The 17927-nt window shown below is 42.2% G+C and overlaps 2 protein-coding genes and 1 long non-coding RNA gene across 4 annotated transcripts in view; 2 read left to right on the top strand and 1 right to left on the bottom strand.

Moving 5' to 3' along the window:
* The window catches only part of cplx3b (complexin 3b), a 30475-nt gene extending 18967 nt beyond the window's left edge, over window positions 1-11508 (top strand). The window contains exons 1-3 of one of the 2 annotated variants that reach the window (XM_046032085.1): window positions 6373-6530; window positions 8787-8874; window positions 9101-11508. In XM_046032085.1, coding sequence (XP_045888041.1) covers window positions 6373-6530; window positions 8787-8874; window positions 9101-9325 — 471 coding nt within the window. In that variant the 3' untranslated portion in view covers window positions 9326-11508. Of the gene's footprint in view, window positions 1-6372; window positions 6531-8786; window positions 8875-9100 lie in introns of those variants that run through there. The other variant, XR_006822125.1, reaches the window with a different exon arrangement.
* On the bottom strand, window positions 4914-16518 carry LOC123958617. The gene is made up of 3 exons (XR_006822126.1): window positions 16327-16518; window positions 9096-9256; window positions 4914-5159 (listed from the first exon to the last, which is right to left on the bottom strand). It is a non-coding gene; the product is annotated as an uncharacterized LOC123958617 (long non-coding RNA).
* On the top strand, window positions 13446-16816 carry si:ch1073-459b3.2 (growth arrest-specific protein 1). Its single transcript, XM_046032084.1, has one exon. The coding sequence runs from the start codon at window positions 14043-14045 to the stop codon at window positions 14793-14795; it is 753 nt and encodes a 250-aa protein (XP_045888040.1). The 5' UTR covers window positions 13446-14042; the 3' UTR covers window positions 14796-16816.
* Window positions 16817-17927: the final 1111 nt, after the last annotated feature.

The raw sequence follows: 17927 nt of genomic DNA, 5'->3' as shown, positions 1-17927 counted from the left end.
GTAGCAGGGAGGGGGGTGCATTCGATAGCAGCTATGTACAGCATGCTAACCTCGACAACCCAGCTGTATTCTAATGTTAACATATGTGGCGGTCAGCGTTGATATTGTGGCTCGTTGTGTCACCACAAATAAATCAATGAATGGGAAACACTGCAGTGTGGTGCAGATTCTGCGACTGTTTTCATGTCATCTTGGTTCTGACATTGAGTTAGTTAAAATCGCCTGAATATCAGCGATTACGAAAACATCGTGGTTTGGGCTAAAATAGGTGGGCCTACATTGCGTAAGTGATGTTATGTAGATCATGTGACAGAAGTCAGTAATGCTATTTAACTTAAAACTCAAAATAACTCACCATTTACTTGATTTCACGTGGGACTCAAACACCGTTCTCCTGTGTGAAAGTCCGTCCTCCCCTTACTGTGCTTTCAGACCAACAGCGTTCGGGGCGGTGAGTTTACATACAAAGTCAATGCAAAGACGTGTAGAGCCGCGATTTCTTGTTGGGCCACGCGAAGCGACGCAAAGGGGGCGGTGCAGGCGACGCAAAGCCAACGCGAAGGCCTTCGCATGAGTTGAAAATTTCCAACTCGAGCAAATTTTCGCCTTCTTGCCTTGTGTGTGAACACTTGCTGCGAATGTACTCACACGAGGAAAAGCGTCGCGAGGATTAAATTCGCGTTTGGTCTGAAAGCACCATTACGCAGACGTTCTCACTATTAATATTATTATTAGTACGGCCAGTAGAGGGCACTGCCACAATAAACGTAAACATGGGTAGTAATGAGGTACTGAACAAATGACCTATTTGGTTGTTTTACTGGGGAGGAGGACAGGCTGATTTTCCTTAACATACTATATCTCTATCATTCTTGTAATTGTAATCTTGTAATATCGCTATCATTTTTGTTTTCACTCCCTGCTACTGTAATTCTTCTGTTGGTTAAGAGTGGTAGCTTGGGGTCATTTTAACCACTTAATTAAATGTGGACAAAAAAATCACCTCCTTTCTATCATTTGACGTCCAGCACACAGATGATATCACCGACAGTCTCACTGTGCAGCGATTTAGCCCACTTTGCAGCCCAGCGGGTACAGCGTGGCTATAAAGCTGCAGTGCTTATAAGGTTTAAACCCACCAGAGCTACTTACACTAATACACTTCTGTGCATTTGAATGCACAGAAGTGGAGCATGCTAATATTAATACTAGTCTGTGCATACATGGAGATAGAGTAGCTGCATTTGATGTAGGCTGGTTTCTTTAAAGTGGTTTTAACAGGTTGGCAGCAGTTTTACAGAACATAAAGAACACGGTATATGGATTAAACAACACTTGGATGAAAACAGACATAGAGACAGAGTCAGAGACAGATGTGTGAGTATATCAGAGCATTATAACAGTGCTGCAGTTTGCAGGAAGTGTAAGTACAGGATTGCGAGTAAGTAAAAAATCAAATGAATGAAAGGCTGACAGGGTGGAACACATTATACGAAGTTTGAATCCAATCTGGATTTAAAGGTGCACAGACAAAGTTTTGTGGTAAAATATATATCACAAAGTCACCAAGTTTGAGGCATAAGGATGTTGAAAATATCATGCTGTGACATTAAGAATTCTATTAAAATGGAACTATGGGTGGTCTTGCACAAACCATTAAACAGCTCCACACCTAAACTACTGAAAGTAATGTGGACATGTGCACAATTGTTGTGGCTTGGTTAGATGGTTAGGAGCCTCCCTATCTGCTTACTCCATGGCAACCCTGGCATTTGTGTAGGTTCTTGATCTATAGGTTCTGTCTCAGGAGTCTGGTCTTTTCACTTTCTGGGTTGCATGCATGTTTGATACTGTTTTTAATTCTCCATCTTCTCTCGATGCGGCTTTGTCAGCAGCTGGTGTTCTACTCTCTAAAGGGCTCTGCTGTCTCATTGAGGCAGCTATCAGGAACAACACTGTATCATCCTTGTATTCAGCATCATGGAAAAGGCGGTCATTTGGTTTTGGGTTTTGGGTTTCTGCTTCTAATAACACAGTTTAGTGAGTGCGAAAAGGACACAATGTTGTCTGAAGTCTTTTTTTCTGTTCACACTCAATTTCACATCTTATTCCACCCAATTCTCTGAACATTTGTTTCACATTTCTCACTTTTCATCTGCACAATTTTCTGCTGTGAATTCTGTCACCAAGTGTGTCTCTTAGCAGCTTCTTTTCACACTTTCATCCATGCCAATGTGTAATCTGAACCTCCGTCTGGGTTCCTGTTTTCTGCTTCCACTTTTTCCAGTAAATGTATTCTTTCTGTCTTCCACCGCCCCCGTCTGTGAAAGCATACATGGGACAAGCACACATACATAAAGCTGAAGGAAATCACAAAATACATACTTCTGCTGAAATGAGACAAAACACTGTGCTGAATTCAAAATACAACATATCAACCCATTGTGAGATATCATACCAATATAATACCAATGAGATCAGATACAGATATGCTGGCTTTCTATGCCCAGGTTTTAAAATATCCATCTCTGAGATTTCTGCCACCACCAATGGAGGGGAATAGAATTTAGTTTGAGCTGAAACATTAAATAAATGATTTAACAGCAACACCTCTTTCCAGAAACAGTGTCATTACTCTGGGTCATCCACAGAGCTCACTGTGAACACTTCAACTACACTTTCTACCTAAGAAATAGTCCCTGTGAAAGAATGTTGACAATGTGTTGACTAACAGTCACTCTGCGAAGATGTGTTGCTGTGAATTTGTTAATTATTGTTTCAGTATGTTTTTGGTGTAATTTAGGTAAAACCAAACATTTACACAAACCAGGTTTCAAACCCAGTTTGATGCAGCTTTAAATATCAAGTTCAAAAGTTGAAAGGGTCTTTGTTTTCTCTGTTGCAGGGCCATCATATTAAGCTCATGAGGAAGTAGTTGATGTTAGCTGGGGGGACAGTTGCCATGCTGACATGCGGTGTAGTTCAACACCTCCTAGACAGCCTGCGGGGCATCAAACCCCCTCTGCTGGGGTGATTCGCTTGCCACCATATGGTGCCATGCTGCTGTGACCCCACCTGTCTGTTCAATCTCTGGTCAGGCCCTTACACAGTAGAATTAAAACACAGCAATTCACTGGTCCACCCAAATGTCTTGAGATGCTTTCTTGATACAAAAACTAGTTTAATCATAGAGTGCACAGGGCACTTATCTCACAAGGAGGGCGCCACTCACACACTGCTGTCACTAAGACAGGCGTCCCAGTGACTTGCTAATGGCGTCATCTCCACCTGTGTGAATTTAAAAACTCCCTGAATGAGCATATTGTTTGCTGCAGGGCACATTCGTTTGATGAGTCTAATCCCTTGTCATCCCACGTCTAAAGAAACAAAAAGGTGCAACACTCGGCAGCTGAGGATCAGCCAAAGTGTGTGATGGTGTACATGAGCCCTTCTCTCTCAATCCCACACAGGCTCCTAATCCTGGAAGATCAAGTGTAACCATGCTGGAAGTGTGACTGGGCAGGAGCCAGTGTGATGCTTTCGGTTATGATGACTCACACCCTGATCACTCCTGCCTCACATCAACCACAGAATGGCATACTTCTGTAACCTTTTGTTGCTTTTGGCTCAAAGATTCCTCTTTTTTTTTTTTTTTTTTAATCAAAGGCTAAATGTTTTACAATCTTACATGGACAATATACATTTTTCACCATCATTCTTCATCCGCATTGTTTTTGACATATTTTTCACTAATAAAATAAACCTTCTGAAGACTAAGGACAGATGTTTATGCAGTAAGGGGAAAGTAATGTGTCAGGTTCATGTGCAACCATGCATGGCGTTTATAGTAAACATCTGTGCGAAGGCTTTGCATGCACTTATGCTTCATATATGCTAAACACAGACCAAATTGAATATGAATTTTCACAGCACATTGAGGCATCAATCAAAGCTGAGTAGGTAGTAAATTTAACTGAGCACAGGCAGGAGCAAGGCAGCATTAACATGACCCTATTTTTAAATCAGCTACTGTGAGTAATGTTGTTTTCTGTATTTAACCGTGAAGGTTTTATTTCAGTGCCACATGCTCTGATTTAACTAACATCTGATTGCATCCCCTTTTGCAAGTGATGGACTCAAATATAACCTGTATCATAACTCAGCTGAGCCCTCTGACAGGCCATTCCCTAACCTTGCCCTGACGCACATTTAAAATGGCTTGAATCCTACTACTCATATCATGGCCCGTTCAGTTGTCCGGCTGCCATTCCTGCTTCTGTAGCTCTACTGCAAGTCTTACAAATTGAATTTTCCACATCATTCATTAATTCTGACCATTTTAATCTTTCTAAATAACCAGTACTTTAAATTAAGAGTTTTAATGTCTGAAAGTATAAAAATTAAACACATTTATTCGATTCAAATCATTGATTCAATTTGATTGATTTTCTTTGGTTGGGTGGGTGCGGTTTGGGGTGTGTGCCAGTGGAAGCTTGCCCAGGGAACCGAATGTGCTAGGTCCAGCCCTAAATAAACACCTCTGTTAGAAGCTCTGCAGAAAATGTCTCTGCTCTCACTTTTTGTTCAGTGAGGCTCAGCTGCCAGAGCATGTCATCGTGTGAAGGCTGTAGTCCTCTTTGCTGAAATGTATGGATTTTGCCATTAAGCCTGTGTGTGTAATTTACATCATCTTGGATTAAAACCTCCTGCTGTATACCTGCTGAAGCACCTGTAGTCAGGGCTCAGTGATAATCCATAAAAAAGTGAGTGAAGCCTGCGCTGGGAACAGATCTCATGGGTGTGACTATCACAAGCGAAACGATATAATTTGATGTTGAAACATGCTGGTTAGGCAAATTCTTCCTTTTTATTAAATTTCACAGAGATTACAGTTTTGATCTTATTCACTACGTTACGTTTCAATCTATTCACCAGTGGCAGCTTTGAAGTTGGAGAGAGATTTAAAAGCAAGCCAGGTATAGGTTAACAGGGGCCCGCTAAGCCTGTGACAAAAAGACACTGAGACGTGCTCTGCCTCTCCTGATCCACAGGGACTGGAAAAGTAGGCCAGGCTCGGTGTCAGACTGCTGCGAGGATCAGGACGCTGAAGTTGTTGACTTGTAATCAAAGTTCCTTTTCACACTTCATGTGTCAAGAATCTCAGAGAGAGAGAGAGAGAGAGAGAGAGAGATTTAAAATATTCCTCACAAACACACACACACGTAGGACATATTTTTAGAAGTGAGGCTTTCCAGCTGAACATTGCGTCAGACAGTGTCATCCAGAGCATCCAGCTTTTTAATAAATCATCTTTTCTGGTGTTGGAAGTTGAACTATTCACCCGCCTACCCCATCAAACACACACATTACAAAGAGACATGAGAGGAAGCAGCACAGAAAATCCTATAGGAAGACTAATAAGCATAAGACACTGATATTATAAATTCAGGCGGACTCCTGAGTCACTAGGGGAATATTATACTGGAGACAAAATTTCAGATTTTAGAATGTCAGCTCCAGTTCTTGAATGTTAGCAGCAAGGAAAAAGGAAATAAGGGTATTCAATGCACATGGAGGATGCTTATCTGCTCAGACTGACAGATGCATTTAGGCTACTTGCACCCTGCTCCATCTGTCTCCTCTCATCTTGTGGAAAGGAACTTGTTCGTGTACATCAAAGGAACCCTACTAGAGAAGACAGCGACTTATCATTTCTAAGTGATTATTCCAATAAACCAAGCTCATGCCTTGAGTTAATAGACAGCCATTTCCTAATTTGCAATTAGGAAGCTTTTTGTGTGTTGACAAACTGTGTTAGGCTCCAGCGCGCAGATGACCCTAAGAGAGACAGAGGCACCAAAACAGCCAGGAGACACTGAGGCTCGTCACGTGTTGTTTGTCCCTCCCGGAGTCCTTCTTGACTCCATAGCGATTTATAATCAGACGGCGAATCACGGGAGCAGCCCACGATGCCGACGCGCGCCATGCAAGCGCACACCCAGTCCGGCAGTGCCTGGGATTGGGTGGAGGGAGTGGTGGCTGCGGACGGAGTCACAGGATTGGTAGAGTTCAGCGCCAAACTTGTTGACTCATAACGGAGCAGCTCCTCACCATCCTTCACGGCGCGGAGCTGTCCAAGGCCAGTGGTGCTGAAACTGCCAGCTTCCGACGCGCCGTTGGAATAATTCCGTCGTTTTTCCCTCCGGTTTGTTTGCTCCCACCAAGCCTTTTAAAGTTACCTGATCTTGTGCAGCACTTCCAGACGTTTGGTTTAAGCGTCGGATATTTATCCACCGTCACAGCTCTATCCAAGAGCGCACCAAACCTTCAACTTCTTCTCCGATCATATAGAGAACTCTCCGAGGCGCAGCCATGGCTTTCATGGTAAAACACGTGGTGGGAGGACAGCTGAAGAACCTGACAGGCGGACTGACGGAGGAGAAACCCGAGGGGGAGAAAACAGAAGCTGCGGCGCAGGGGATGACTCAAGAGGAATTTGAACAATATCAACAACAATTAGAGGAGGAAAAGTAAGGGAATGATTGAAGCTTATGATTGCGCCCTTGTAATACAAACTTACAGTATGTGTCAGGAAAGCATGGCATATTTAAACAGTGCGTTTTTGTGTGTAAATAGCAGAGCGCTCCCAGTGCACCGCGCGCTTTTTTACGCATCAGTGCAATAACATGAGCGCGCCACACACAGCTGCTCCTCTCGCCCTGGGAGCTCTCGGTCTCTTAGATTCGGCAAATTGTGTAGCGCCGTTTTTAATTTGGGATTCCTGGAATCATTCTTCCGCTGAAAAGTCTGCAGGGATTCCTGCCTGGGGCGAAAAATGTTCCTATTGCTGTGCGTGCGGCTGAATAATGAATTAGACTGTGTGGTAAATAAAGTTAAATGTCGATTTGGATATTAGCAGAGACACAGCATAAACTAATATGTATTAACTTGGGCTTTTTCTTTCTTAGCATTCTACTCCAGATGGTTCCTAGTAATTTACATTATGCAGATATATTGCAGCCTAAAGGTGTATACATTGAATTTAGAATGGTATGGCCTCTATATCTTATTTGGTTTTTAGTTGAAATTGCTTATACATACTGTTCACTATTTAATTATTTTGCCGTGCTTGCTTATATCATTTAAATATTTGCTCTGTGTCTCACCTGCAAAAGTGAATTCTTTAAATGTTCTCTTTTCTCAGTCTACATATTTGTTAAGGTGTTTATCTCCTGAGTGCACTGCAGGACAATGTAAGTTAACAGCAAGGTCATTTGGCAAACAGAGTTCACCCAGGAGACAGAAACTCACTATTGATTAGTGTGATGCTTCTCTTGGAGCAAGACTCCCCATATCTCGTATTCACTATCTTAGTCATAGAATAAGTTACCATAATAATGTGGAATAAAGAATTCAGACCAGAGTTTTACCAAAAAAAGGCAAATTCTGGTCATTTATATATATGTGTATGTATATATAAATATATATCATCTAACATAGCATGTGTGCTCTCTGCTGGGAGAAGCGTTTATCAAAAAGACAGAATTATTCAATTGTTTCCAATCGCTGGCTCATTCCCGTCAGCACAAACACATTTGATGAACACTTTTATCCAATGAGCCTAACAGTGCCATGTGCAGATATTTTAAGCATGAGTGGGTGAAGTCCTTACTCTTGCAGCGTTCACAGTCAGCTCAGCCCACTGAACTCTACAGGAGGCTTGGCGAGATGCTTAACGCTCTGCCGTCATACCGTGACCTTCACTGGAAGTGAGTTATTAGTCAGAGGTGCTAAACGAGCATAGATCACGAGAAGCCCATACTGCTCAGAATAAAGCAGAATAAGGTTGGGGGGGGGCTCACACTGAGATGTCACATGTAGATATTTTATCACCCTCAGCACCGGGGCCACAGTGACAACCCTGGTCATCTGATGCCCTTGAGAGTGGAAAACACAAAGCTCTGCTCATTGGTTGCAAGTGAGCGCTGCACGGGCCCATGTGCCATTTGGTGTTTGGCCCCCTCAAGTTAATACAAAGTGAACTCAGGCTCACACAGACAGCACCATGAATTCTACATCTCCAGATAAAACGACCTTCCCCTGACACATTGGTTACAAACACTTTGCAAACCATGCCCGTGGTCCTCTAGTGTCCTCCCGCCTTTAGATTATGCAGCTGACTTGATCCTTCTAAATGTACAATGCAACCTCTGCCACTGTAGCTTTGAAGAACATCATCTATGGTGTTTATTTTGTTATAAGCACCTACTGTATTTCACAGACTGTAATAAAATGTGGTCTTTTGTCACTGAATCATGCTATGTTTGGCCTCAGGCCATACAAGCAAGTTTATTTAGCATTATGTCATGTTGTTGACTCATGATGTTAGAGGCATTTCAGCAAATTTAGCAATTTATGAGGGACAATTATGAACTACACTGAAGCCATTAATTTTCCAGTGACATGGAGTGGAGAGAGCAATGCCAGCAGCTTATTGCCTGCCCTCTGCTGGAGGCATCACATACTGTAGGCTGGATAGGAGTAAGTTTTAAGAGATAAATGACAACAGGCTAACAGATAAATATTGGACCTCTCGTAACATTTGGTTTGGCAGAATTTCAGAAATACCTTGTTTGTATGCAGAGGCTGACTTATGGCAATTATGAAGACTGGCTGGAGTGTCGTCTTTGTTTTTTCACCCCACAGCAGCACTGCTGAATTAAATTTGTATGTTGAGTGGGATTGAGAAAAGTATGCCCAAAAATGTTTTTCCTTCTTACTTACAGACAAGAACGAGAAGCCAGTTTTGCCCAGAAGAAAGCTGAGAGAGCCACAGTTAGAAGTCATTTCCGGGAAAAGTACAGGCTACCAAAGGTAAACTAATCCAGCTGTGCTTTTGTAAAGAAAAGTAAAGACATCTTTGGACTAAAGTCATGTCATAACATACATAAAATATCTCCAACAGGACCACGGTCTTTGTAAAACCCACACATTCCTGCAGAAGAGTACTATATTTCAATAAACTACAGTGAGATTTAAGCCTTTTGTTCTTGCTGGGTGTGTCAATATGGACATGCATGCATGTGTCTATCTACCTCAGAATGAGATGGACGAGACCCAGATCCAGCAGGCGGGGGACGATGTGGTGTTGCCCACAGAGCTGGCCAAGATGATTGCTGAGGACAACCAAGAGGAAACGCACAAGCAGTCGGTGCTGGGCCAGCTGTCCAACATCCAGAATGTGGACATCGACCAGCTGAAAGACAAAGCCCAGGCCACATTGGAAGACCTCAAAAAGCAGACGGAGAATTGCAGTCTCATGTGATTTGGCTAACTCTTAAGTCCCAGAAGATTAGAGTTTTTATGTATGTATTTTTCTGAGGCAGAGCTGCTCCGGAGGTAGAAATATTCTTATTGCTTGTGTGGAATGTCAGTTCAGTTGGCGTCACATAATAACAGGTTTCCTATCTGTGCAAAGTTAGACAGAGGCCTTGCAGAAAAAGAAAGTGAAAGAAGCGTATATAAAATCTGGGGCTCAAAAAAAAAAGATTCTAGCCATAGTGTCATGGGTGATCTAGTTTAGTTAGGTTTCCTGTTGACCATCAGATATCCTGAAAGTCATGTCATTCATTTTGTTATTGAAATTAGCTAACTTGCACTCTGAAAGACTGCAATTCAACCAATGAGATTATTTCTGCCTTCAGAGCACCTCCTCCTCGGAGAAATATGTGTCTATTAAATCCTTTTACTCCTTTCATTCCCCCAACCTCCCACACTCCTTGTACCTCACAAGACCAGTGACAACACAACATGATTCTGCAGCAGAGGCCTCAGGTGTGTGTGTGTGTGTGTGTGTGTGTGTGTGTGTGTGTGTGTGTGTGTGTGTGTGTGTGTGTGTGTGTGTGTGTGTGTGCAGGTTTTCATTGCTTCCAAACACACAGCAGAGGATTTCACTGACAAACACGCGTACCTTTAACAAGAGAAGATCACTGAAATCAGCTGCTTGGTCAGAATGAAAACACACAGCTGACGCTGGCTCATGTGAGGAGGCCATATGTGTGTTATGTTGAATTTGGGCAATTATGGAAAATTGGTTAAGGGAAAATGAAAATGCAGGAGCCATTTGTGGAGTTGTTCATATTCCAAATACAAAAGCACAAAATCTTACTAATGGGCAATATTAGGAACAAATGAGGTAGATTTTTGTCGTAAGTAGCTTACTGATGTTGGCCCCCTGGAGCCCTGATGAAAGCTCCCTGTGAGCTGCATTAATCTTAGTTTTGACATATCATTATTAAAGCTTTTATCAGAGGGGCTTTTTCCCATACTTCAGTGTGCCTTGGACGTCCATACAAGGCTGTCTTCTCTAGACCTCCAACATCTAGCTACTTATTGCAAAGACAGGACCTTCTTGTTTGTTTCTGCAGGAGGCTTTAAGTTTGATTAAAAGCAACAAGGAATTTGTGAGCAGGCGGAAATGATGTCTTACTTGAGGGCAGAATAGATTTGCTGTCTTTTGTCTGTTGTAAGTACAGTTAAGTTTGTACAATAACTGTTCTCACACGTTTAACATACATAGGGATGATCCTGCTGAGGTAAAAAAAAAGAAAAGCTGCTCAGATGAGAGAAATGTAAATGCATAGTCATACGCTAAAGCCTTTGTTGAAAACACTCACAAAAATGTTGAACTGTGTAACTGCTGTGTGAGCATAAGTCACACATATATTTGTGTTGTGTAAGATGTAGATGTATCTGCTGCTTGCCTATACTGTTGGCAGCGCGTCGTTCTTCACTTGGTTTTCATCAACTCGCTGCATCTTGTAGTGTTGTCGACTGTCACATGACCTTTGACCTGTCCTCCATCTCTATGACCCCCGCGTGTGGTGCCGTTTTGTGCTGGTGGATTCGTGTTGTTTAGCTGGTGTGATATGTCAAGTGGTGTCTTAATAAAAACTTCGTCCTGTGGCAGAGAGTGCTGGTCATAGTGTTACACAGCGAGTTACGGTGGGCTTACTGCGTAACTCGCTATTCTGTGTATGTTGTTTTCTAGCCAAGCTAAGAGAAGGTGGGTGGTGAACCAAGAGGGGATGTTGTTGATGTTGTGTTACATTCATATACGCCAGTGTCTGATTCCTGTGATGGTCCTACTGCCACAACGTGTTTTTCTGGGTACTTTATGATTATAAAAGTTTTCCTTTTACACGTGCGCATTTTATTTTAGAGGAAATGTGGGCAAAAATGCATTGACTGTTTTCTCTAAGGTGAGTGGTAATTTCCTTGCTGTAGGTGCCACACTACCGCTGAATGAAAACTGAGGCAACACTTGCCGTGCTTATTGTCATGTGATAGATGAACAGTATATTCGTGACATTTCAATAATATAATGCAGAGAAAAAGTTGCAATAAGTCCTTTTATAACAGAGCTACTACAATCTGTTGTGTCCGATCATAAGACAATATTAATGGGTGGAACAGAAGCCATAAAGCAAACTGTTTGCTTTGTATGAGTGTGTGTGATTTAAAATAATAGTTCAATAACTCAATAATAATAATAATAATAATAATAATAATAAATGTAATTTATTCTGTTATGATTCTGTGGAACAGATTTTTCAGGAAATGGCTGCCATGACACACAGTTTCTTCTCATTCTTTGGCTGTTTCTTTGTTTCACAGTATCTCTATCATTCTGTCTCTGAAAGTATTTCAGTGATTTTTTGAGTTCCAACTGCAATAAACTCATTTTTAGGATAATGAACTTCCTTTCTGTTTTGTGTGATGTACTGTACATTTTGTGGCGATTTGTCAGTAGTCTTGCATTTGCAGTACCCAGAACACCAGGTGGAGACAAAATAACACTCACAACTACAAAAGCATCCAACAGGGAGGCTGCAGATAGATTATGATTGACATGTCAGCATATGGGAGGTTGGGATCAGTTAGTATTAAACGATAAAAGATACAATTACGCATTTCTTATGGGAGAAAACATCCTCAGCCTGTGGCAACGGATAATCCATATACCAGTGTGTACTAAAAGCCTACTTAAAAATAAATATTCATGCATGTTTGTATATACACCCAGAGGCCACTTTATTAGGTGCACCTGTACAATGTGTTCATTCATTTATGGTTTTAGCTTTGAGTTCATAGTTAGTGATGGTATGGTGCTTGGCTGCATCACACTGAGAGGTATTCACATACAAACAATTAAAAACATATCACAATATAATGTAGTCCAGTACAACTGCAGCTTTCCCCCCACCAACTATCAGACTGTTAAGCTCAAATTCATCCTCAGCACTGCTCCACTGAATATAGTTTATTTCTGTTTACCATTTTTACAATTGCTTCTGTATCAATGTATATTGTCTGCTATGCAGCAGAAGGGAGTTACAAATCTCAATTTCACAATATATCCTGTTATATTGTGATAAATAAATGTACATACCTACATACAACACCACATTTCACTATGAGCTCAATAATTAACATAGAATTGAATTTAAATGTTTCAGACAATCTCAACATAAACTGAATATTTTACATCTCCTAAGAGGGCATTTATAAGGGTATAGGGAGACAGACCTGAAGCTACTTTGCCGAAAAAACAGAAAAAGAAAATCAAGTTAGTTACCATTTCAATGGCAGAAAAGCCTGGACTATTGGTAGTTTTCAAGTGTGGTGTGAAAGGGGATAGCTGTAAAATATATTGATGCTGAAACCCCTCTCTATTGATAGGCTGCAGTGCGTAGACAATATGCAGCCTGGAAAGACACTGGCCCGCTGCATGGCCAATCTGACACAATTGATGTGAAACGGGCCAGAAAATACTATTCTTTCCCATTCTTTTCTGTCAACCGGGGCTTAAAACTCTACAGAATGAGAAGCAGGACATGGAGAGGGGGAAAGAGGGACAATTAGCGAGAACCTGTAAGTGAAAACCCTAATCGGCGAGGCTGTTATCACAGTGGAAAACGGTAACACATTTGCTAGCTGAAAACCGGAGCAGTGAAATTGCAGATGTGAGCTTCTTGCAAAGGAATGCGTTTTGCAAGAACCCCCCCCCCACACACACACACACACACCCCAGACACACACACACACACACACACACACATTTGTGATTTGCTACAACAAAGGGGGACCACACAGATCCAGGGTTTCAAGCAAGGAAAATCATAAACATTTTCCACCAGTCTATCTGGTCATGTACTGCGAGGATTTGTGCTCAGAGCTGTGCTGCTAGGCCTGGAAATGGGTCCCACGGATGACTCCTCAATGACGACCAATCGGTGGCCAGGATTGTAAATAAGAGGGGGTGAGGGAGGGTTGGGGGGAGGAAAACTTTTCTTTCTTTTTTTCGACAGAAGGAGGGGTGTTGTGGGGAAATGCTCGGCGGACCGTGAAGCGAAACAGCAAGAAGAGGGACAAAGACGCACATAGCGGGACAAAATGCGACAGATAGAAACCTCTTCCTAAACAAAAAAAACAAACAAAAAAAAAAACACATCGGAATGCATGGATGGATGTTAAAAGTAGTAGGACTGGAAACAAGAGTCGAAACCAACAATGACAAGAAAACTTTCAAGTGTACAAACTGAGTTGTAGACAATAACTATGGTTAGAGTGCGCGTAAACTTTGGATTGTGTCCACCTCCTATCTGCACCGGCGGCATGGAGCACACACAGGCTGCACTTTGGAGCAGGCTATAATTTCCCATTTTTGAACGGACATGCTTCCCGGAGTGACTGTAACTGCGCGGTTTCTCTTTTTTGCAGCCACTCGTTGTGATTTCCCTGACTCAGATCCTGTATTCTACTGTAGCAACGCTCACCGGGAAGAGGCACACATAACTTTCGTGCAAGTTTGTGGATGATTTATAAAGGTCCTGATTCTTTTTCTTCGATTGCGTTGGTTGCAAAACGCATGTACGGAATCCTTATGAACTTCAGTCTGTGAGATTCAGTGTGTAAACTGCCTAGATGCTAATGTGCTGGTGGAGAAAGTGCACGTCGCCGAACTAGAACTCCATCCAAGCATGAAATGTTGGTGCAGCGCCCTGGCACTTCTCCCGTGGGTGCTGGTGGCTTTAGATGCCCAGCTAATCTGCTGGCAGGCGCTCCTTCGGTGCCACGACGAGCCCGAGTGCGATCTTGCATACAGTCAATACTTAGCAGCTTGTGACGGTAACATCAGAGGCACGAGGAGGCAGTGTCCGAGCCACTGCATCAACGCGCTGATAAGGCTGAATCACACCCGCAGCGGGCCGGACCTGGAGACCTGCGACTGCGCCCAGGACCTGGAGTGCCTCAGTGCCAAGAGAGCCATAGAGCCGTGCCTCCCCCGCAGACACCCAACCGATGCAGGGGGTATAGGGTGCATGGAGGCCCGGCAGCGCTGTGAGGAAGACAGCAACTGCCACACCTCCCTCACAGCCTACTTGTCATACTGTGGGCAGCTCTTCAACGGTAGGAAGTGCTCCTCCAAGTGTAAAGCCACCATTCAGCAGATGCTGTTCATCCCAAATGGCATGCTGCTGAACCGCTGTGTTTGCGATGGGGTAGAGAGGCCTTTCTGTGAAGTGGTCAAGGAGAACATGAGCAAACTTTGCTCCATAGGAGACCACATTGTTATTTCAGACCAGCCTGATGTGGAAGACATGTATGAGGATGAAGACTATGACCCTAAAGGCGACAGAGAGGAGATGTATACTGATCATTCCTCTGCTTCCCAGAGGTTGTCCAGCTGCATGATGCTCTTCTTTCTTCCTCTAGCACGGACATTGTACTGAGATGATGGGTACTTGAAACATGGATTGAAAATGAGGCTGTAGAGAAAAAATCTATGACCTCTCCAGGGAGCCAAGAGTCCAGCTGGAGCTGGTATGGAATCAGTCACTTGATCAGAGACACTTTCGCTGACATTGACTTGCTGGCTCAGGACTCAAACCCACGCAGGTCTGTTGGATAATGGAAGCTATTCTTTCACCCCCAGGCCTCCCTGCAGTCCCATTTTAGCTGCAGGGTGACAGTGAGCATACTAGTGATTTGAGTAGGCTTTCCACAACTGTACAATTTGCATAGTAATTCTTCTCCATGGGCGTCTCACTCAGGAGAACTGCTTTTTTGGATTTGTGACTCAAATCTTCACAAAGATGGCCTTTACAGTTCTCTGAGTGAACTGCTCACTTGCTAATGCTAAAGTGAAGGGAAGCCAGTTTGTCTCAAATGGCAAAAATACTTTCAGTGAACCACACCAGACTTTGTTGCAGGGCATTGCCATTTTGTGTGCCTTAACCAGGTCTTGTTTGTTTGGTTTGGATTCAATGGCACTTGGCATGTGGCCTTATTAAGACCTTGGACAAACATTGGAACCATCCAGTCTCTGTTTGCTCTGCTCTCCATTTCAGGGGCCTCTGCATTGTTGCAGGAACCACACTTCAAATATTTGTGGGAACAGTCAAAGGACAGGCAAGGTTGTGGGATCAAGTACTGAAATTAACTGAAGCGCCTCTCCAGCACTCTGTCCGGGTCCCCTCCCCCAGATGAGATTGTTTTATTGAACTTTTCCTGAGACCCCCTCCAACCCCACCCCACTCCTTCTTCCTCCTATCTACTGTCTGCGCCTTTCATGCCTTTACGAGACCTCTGTCTTTATTACTGCTTCCACACTGAAGCATCAAGCAAGGAAAAGCTGCCTGTCGCTGATGTGAATAAGTCAACATATCATACCTGGTGTTTGTCCAAACGACTGCACATGATTAGAGGTTTACCTGGCCTGACACAGCTTAGCTTTGTTATGTATGGGATTTACAATTTTAAAACAAACTGTGTGATTCCAAGTTGTTGGAATCATCAAACAAAGACATTAGATTTTATTGATTAATAAGGATTGTGGACCAAACACCAGGTCATGATCTATCTTATTGTATCTCCAGTGTAGCAGCACTGCAGCAACCACACAATAATCAGTGAGCATGGCAGTGTCACAACGGTGTGTGAATAGGAACAACAAGGTATTCACTTGTGAGCAGTAGTCTGGTATGAGTGGTGAAACATGGGTTGAGTGTATGTTAATTATTTTGCGACACACAGTGTTTGTTAAAGAAGTATGAGTGTTGCTAACTAAACAAGAGGTGTAGCTTTTAACATGCAGGATTGGCAACAAGTACTTTATAAAGAAATGCACAAATACAGATTAAATTCCAGCTAATTAAAACAAGAGATTAAGAAGAATGCATGACATTCATATTTTTAGTTGCACATATTTACATGACGAGATGCTCTGTGCAGCTACTGAGCAGTTAGCGGGGCTAATCTTACCTATTTGAAGGTCCACACCGATAGTCCAGGGATTCAAAGCAGAGGTCCTTCAGTCTCACGTCTTTCTTCCACTACTCCACTTTAAGCTGTTTAGCAAAAAGGGAAGGTAAAAGCAATGTTTTCATTAGTACTGATCACTTGTAATGAAGCTGCCAATTTGTGTGTTTGCCACTTGAAATTGTGTCAAAACTAATATTTTTGTCTTGTTGATAAATGTTAAATTATGAAGCTAGAATATGAAGAGTAAGTGTATATATACACTTTACAATTATATGCAGTAAAATAAGCCAGTGTCTGCCCACTGTCACTTACGTTCATTTAATACAATAAAAACACACCAATGTAGCTCAGATTTCTCCCACAAAATCTGACATGATTTAGAGTTTTCAATTTTTCCATTTCATTTTGCAGGAACGTAGCAGTAAACAGTTCAAAGCAGTGTCTTCAATGTGGGACGGTGCGTTTTATAATAAAATGTTTATGACCTGAAGTTGTGTAATGATGTGATTTGTCCTCAGAGAGATCAAGAAAGTGTCCCTAACAATTCTATAAAGCCCTATTAAGATGGATTTTTAATCCACTTGACTGTGTCTTTGAATGAGGGGAACCTTCATGACCCCATTAATATGTTTAATGATATAAGAAGTATATGCTTCAGCTTGGGAAGTAGATGCACAAAATGTTCTATTTCCCCAAATTCCCCAAAAGACTTGAATGCAGTAATACTTTCTCATTTTAGATTTACTTTATTAACTATTTATACATGGCCTTTTGAAGATGCTATATGCAGTATCTGTAAACCAAAGAAAGAAAGTCAACCAAGTGACTCCAAAGTAAGCACTTCATGTGGCTATGTTTCACTATCTAATATTTAGAGGATTAGGTCAGTGTAACTGAAGAGTGGTGAGGAATTTTAAGTGCCTAGTCGTTCCGCAAAACATCCTCATTGGAGCAAAAAGACAAATCAGGATTCTACCTACAATTTACGCTCAAATTGTAATTAAACCACCAAAGATTTTTAGAGGTGGAAGGCATGTCAATTGATCCAACTGAGCTGGTATCAGAGGAACTTGTGCACTTTTCAGTGTATTCACAATCCTTGCTAATGACCAAAACTCTAATGAACCAACCGTTTCAGAGCCAGCAACCATTTGGGGCTTTTTCCACACTTACTTTGGTATTGGTATTTACAAGTCATTAACAAATTGTAAAACCGTCATTTAGTATTACAGCCAGGTTGGAGGTGTACACCTGTTCTGCAAATGTAACTCTAGTCATGCTAGTCCAAAAGGTACAAAAGTGAAGTGCAAGAGTAGAAAATTAACAAACTGAGAGAAAAATGTTAAGAAGGAACCGATTTAGTTGAACCTGCCTTCATCCTTTTTGTCAAGCTCCTTTCGGCCCTTTTGACAGAAAGGATGTGTCACTATGTATAGTTCATTTAACAGCAGGATACTGATCGGGGTAGAGATGTTACACATTTCTACACATTGTCAACTGCTGCCACTATCCTTTGATAAGAAGACATGTTTCTATAACCCATATTTGTCAGGATTTCCCCAGATGTGTATCGCAAAGTAGACCTATGTGTGATTAGAGTA

Source organism: Micropterus dolomieu, linkage group LG20 (assembly GCF_021292245.1).
Source record: "Micropterus dolomieu isolate WLL.071019.BEF.003 ecotype Adirondacks linkage group LG20, ASM2129224v1, whole genome shotgun sequence".
NCBI classification, from domain to species: domain Eukaryota; kingdom Metazoa; phylum Chordata; class Actinopteri; order Centrarchiformes; family Centrarchidae; genus Micropterus; species Micropterus dolomieu.
Note: the sequence above shows the minus strand (reverse complement) of the source record. Positions and strands in the feature narration are given on the sequence as shown.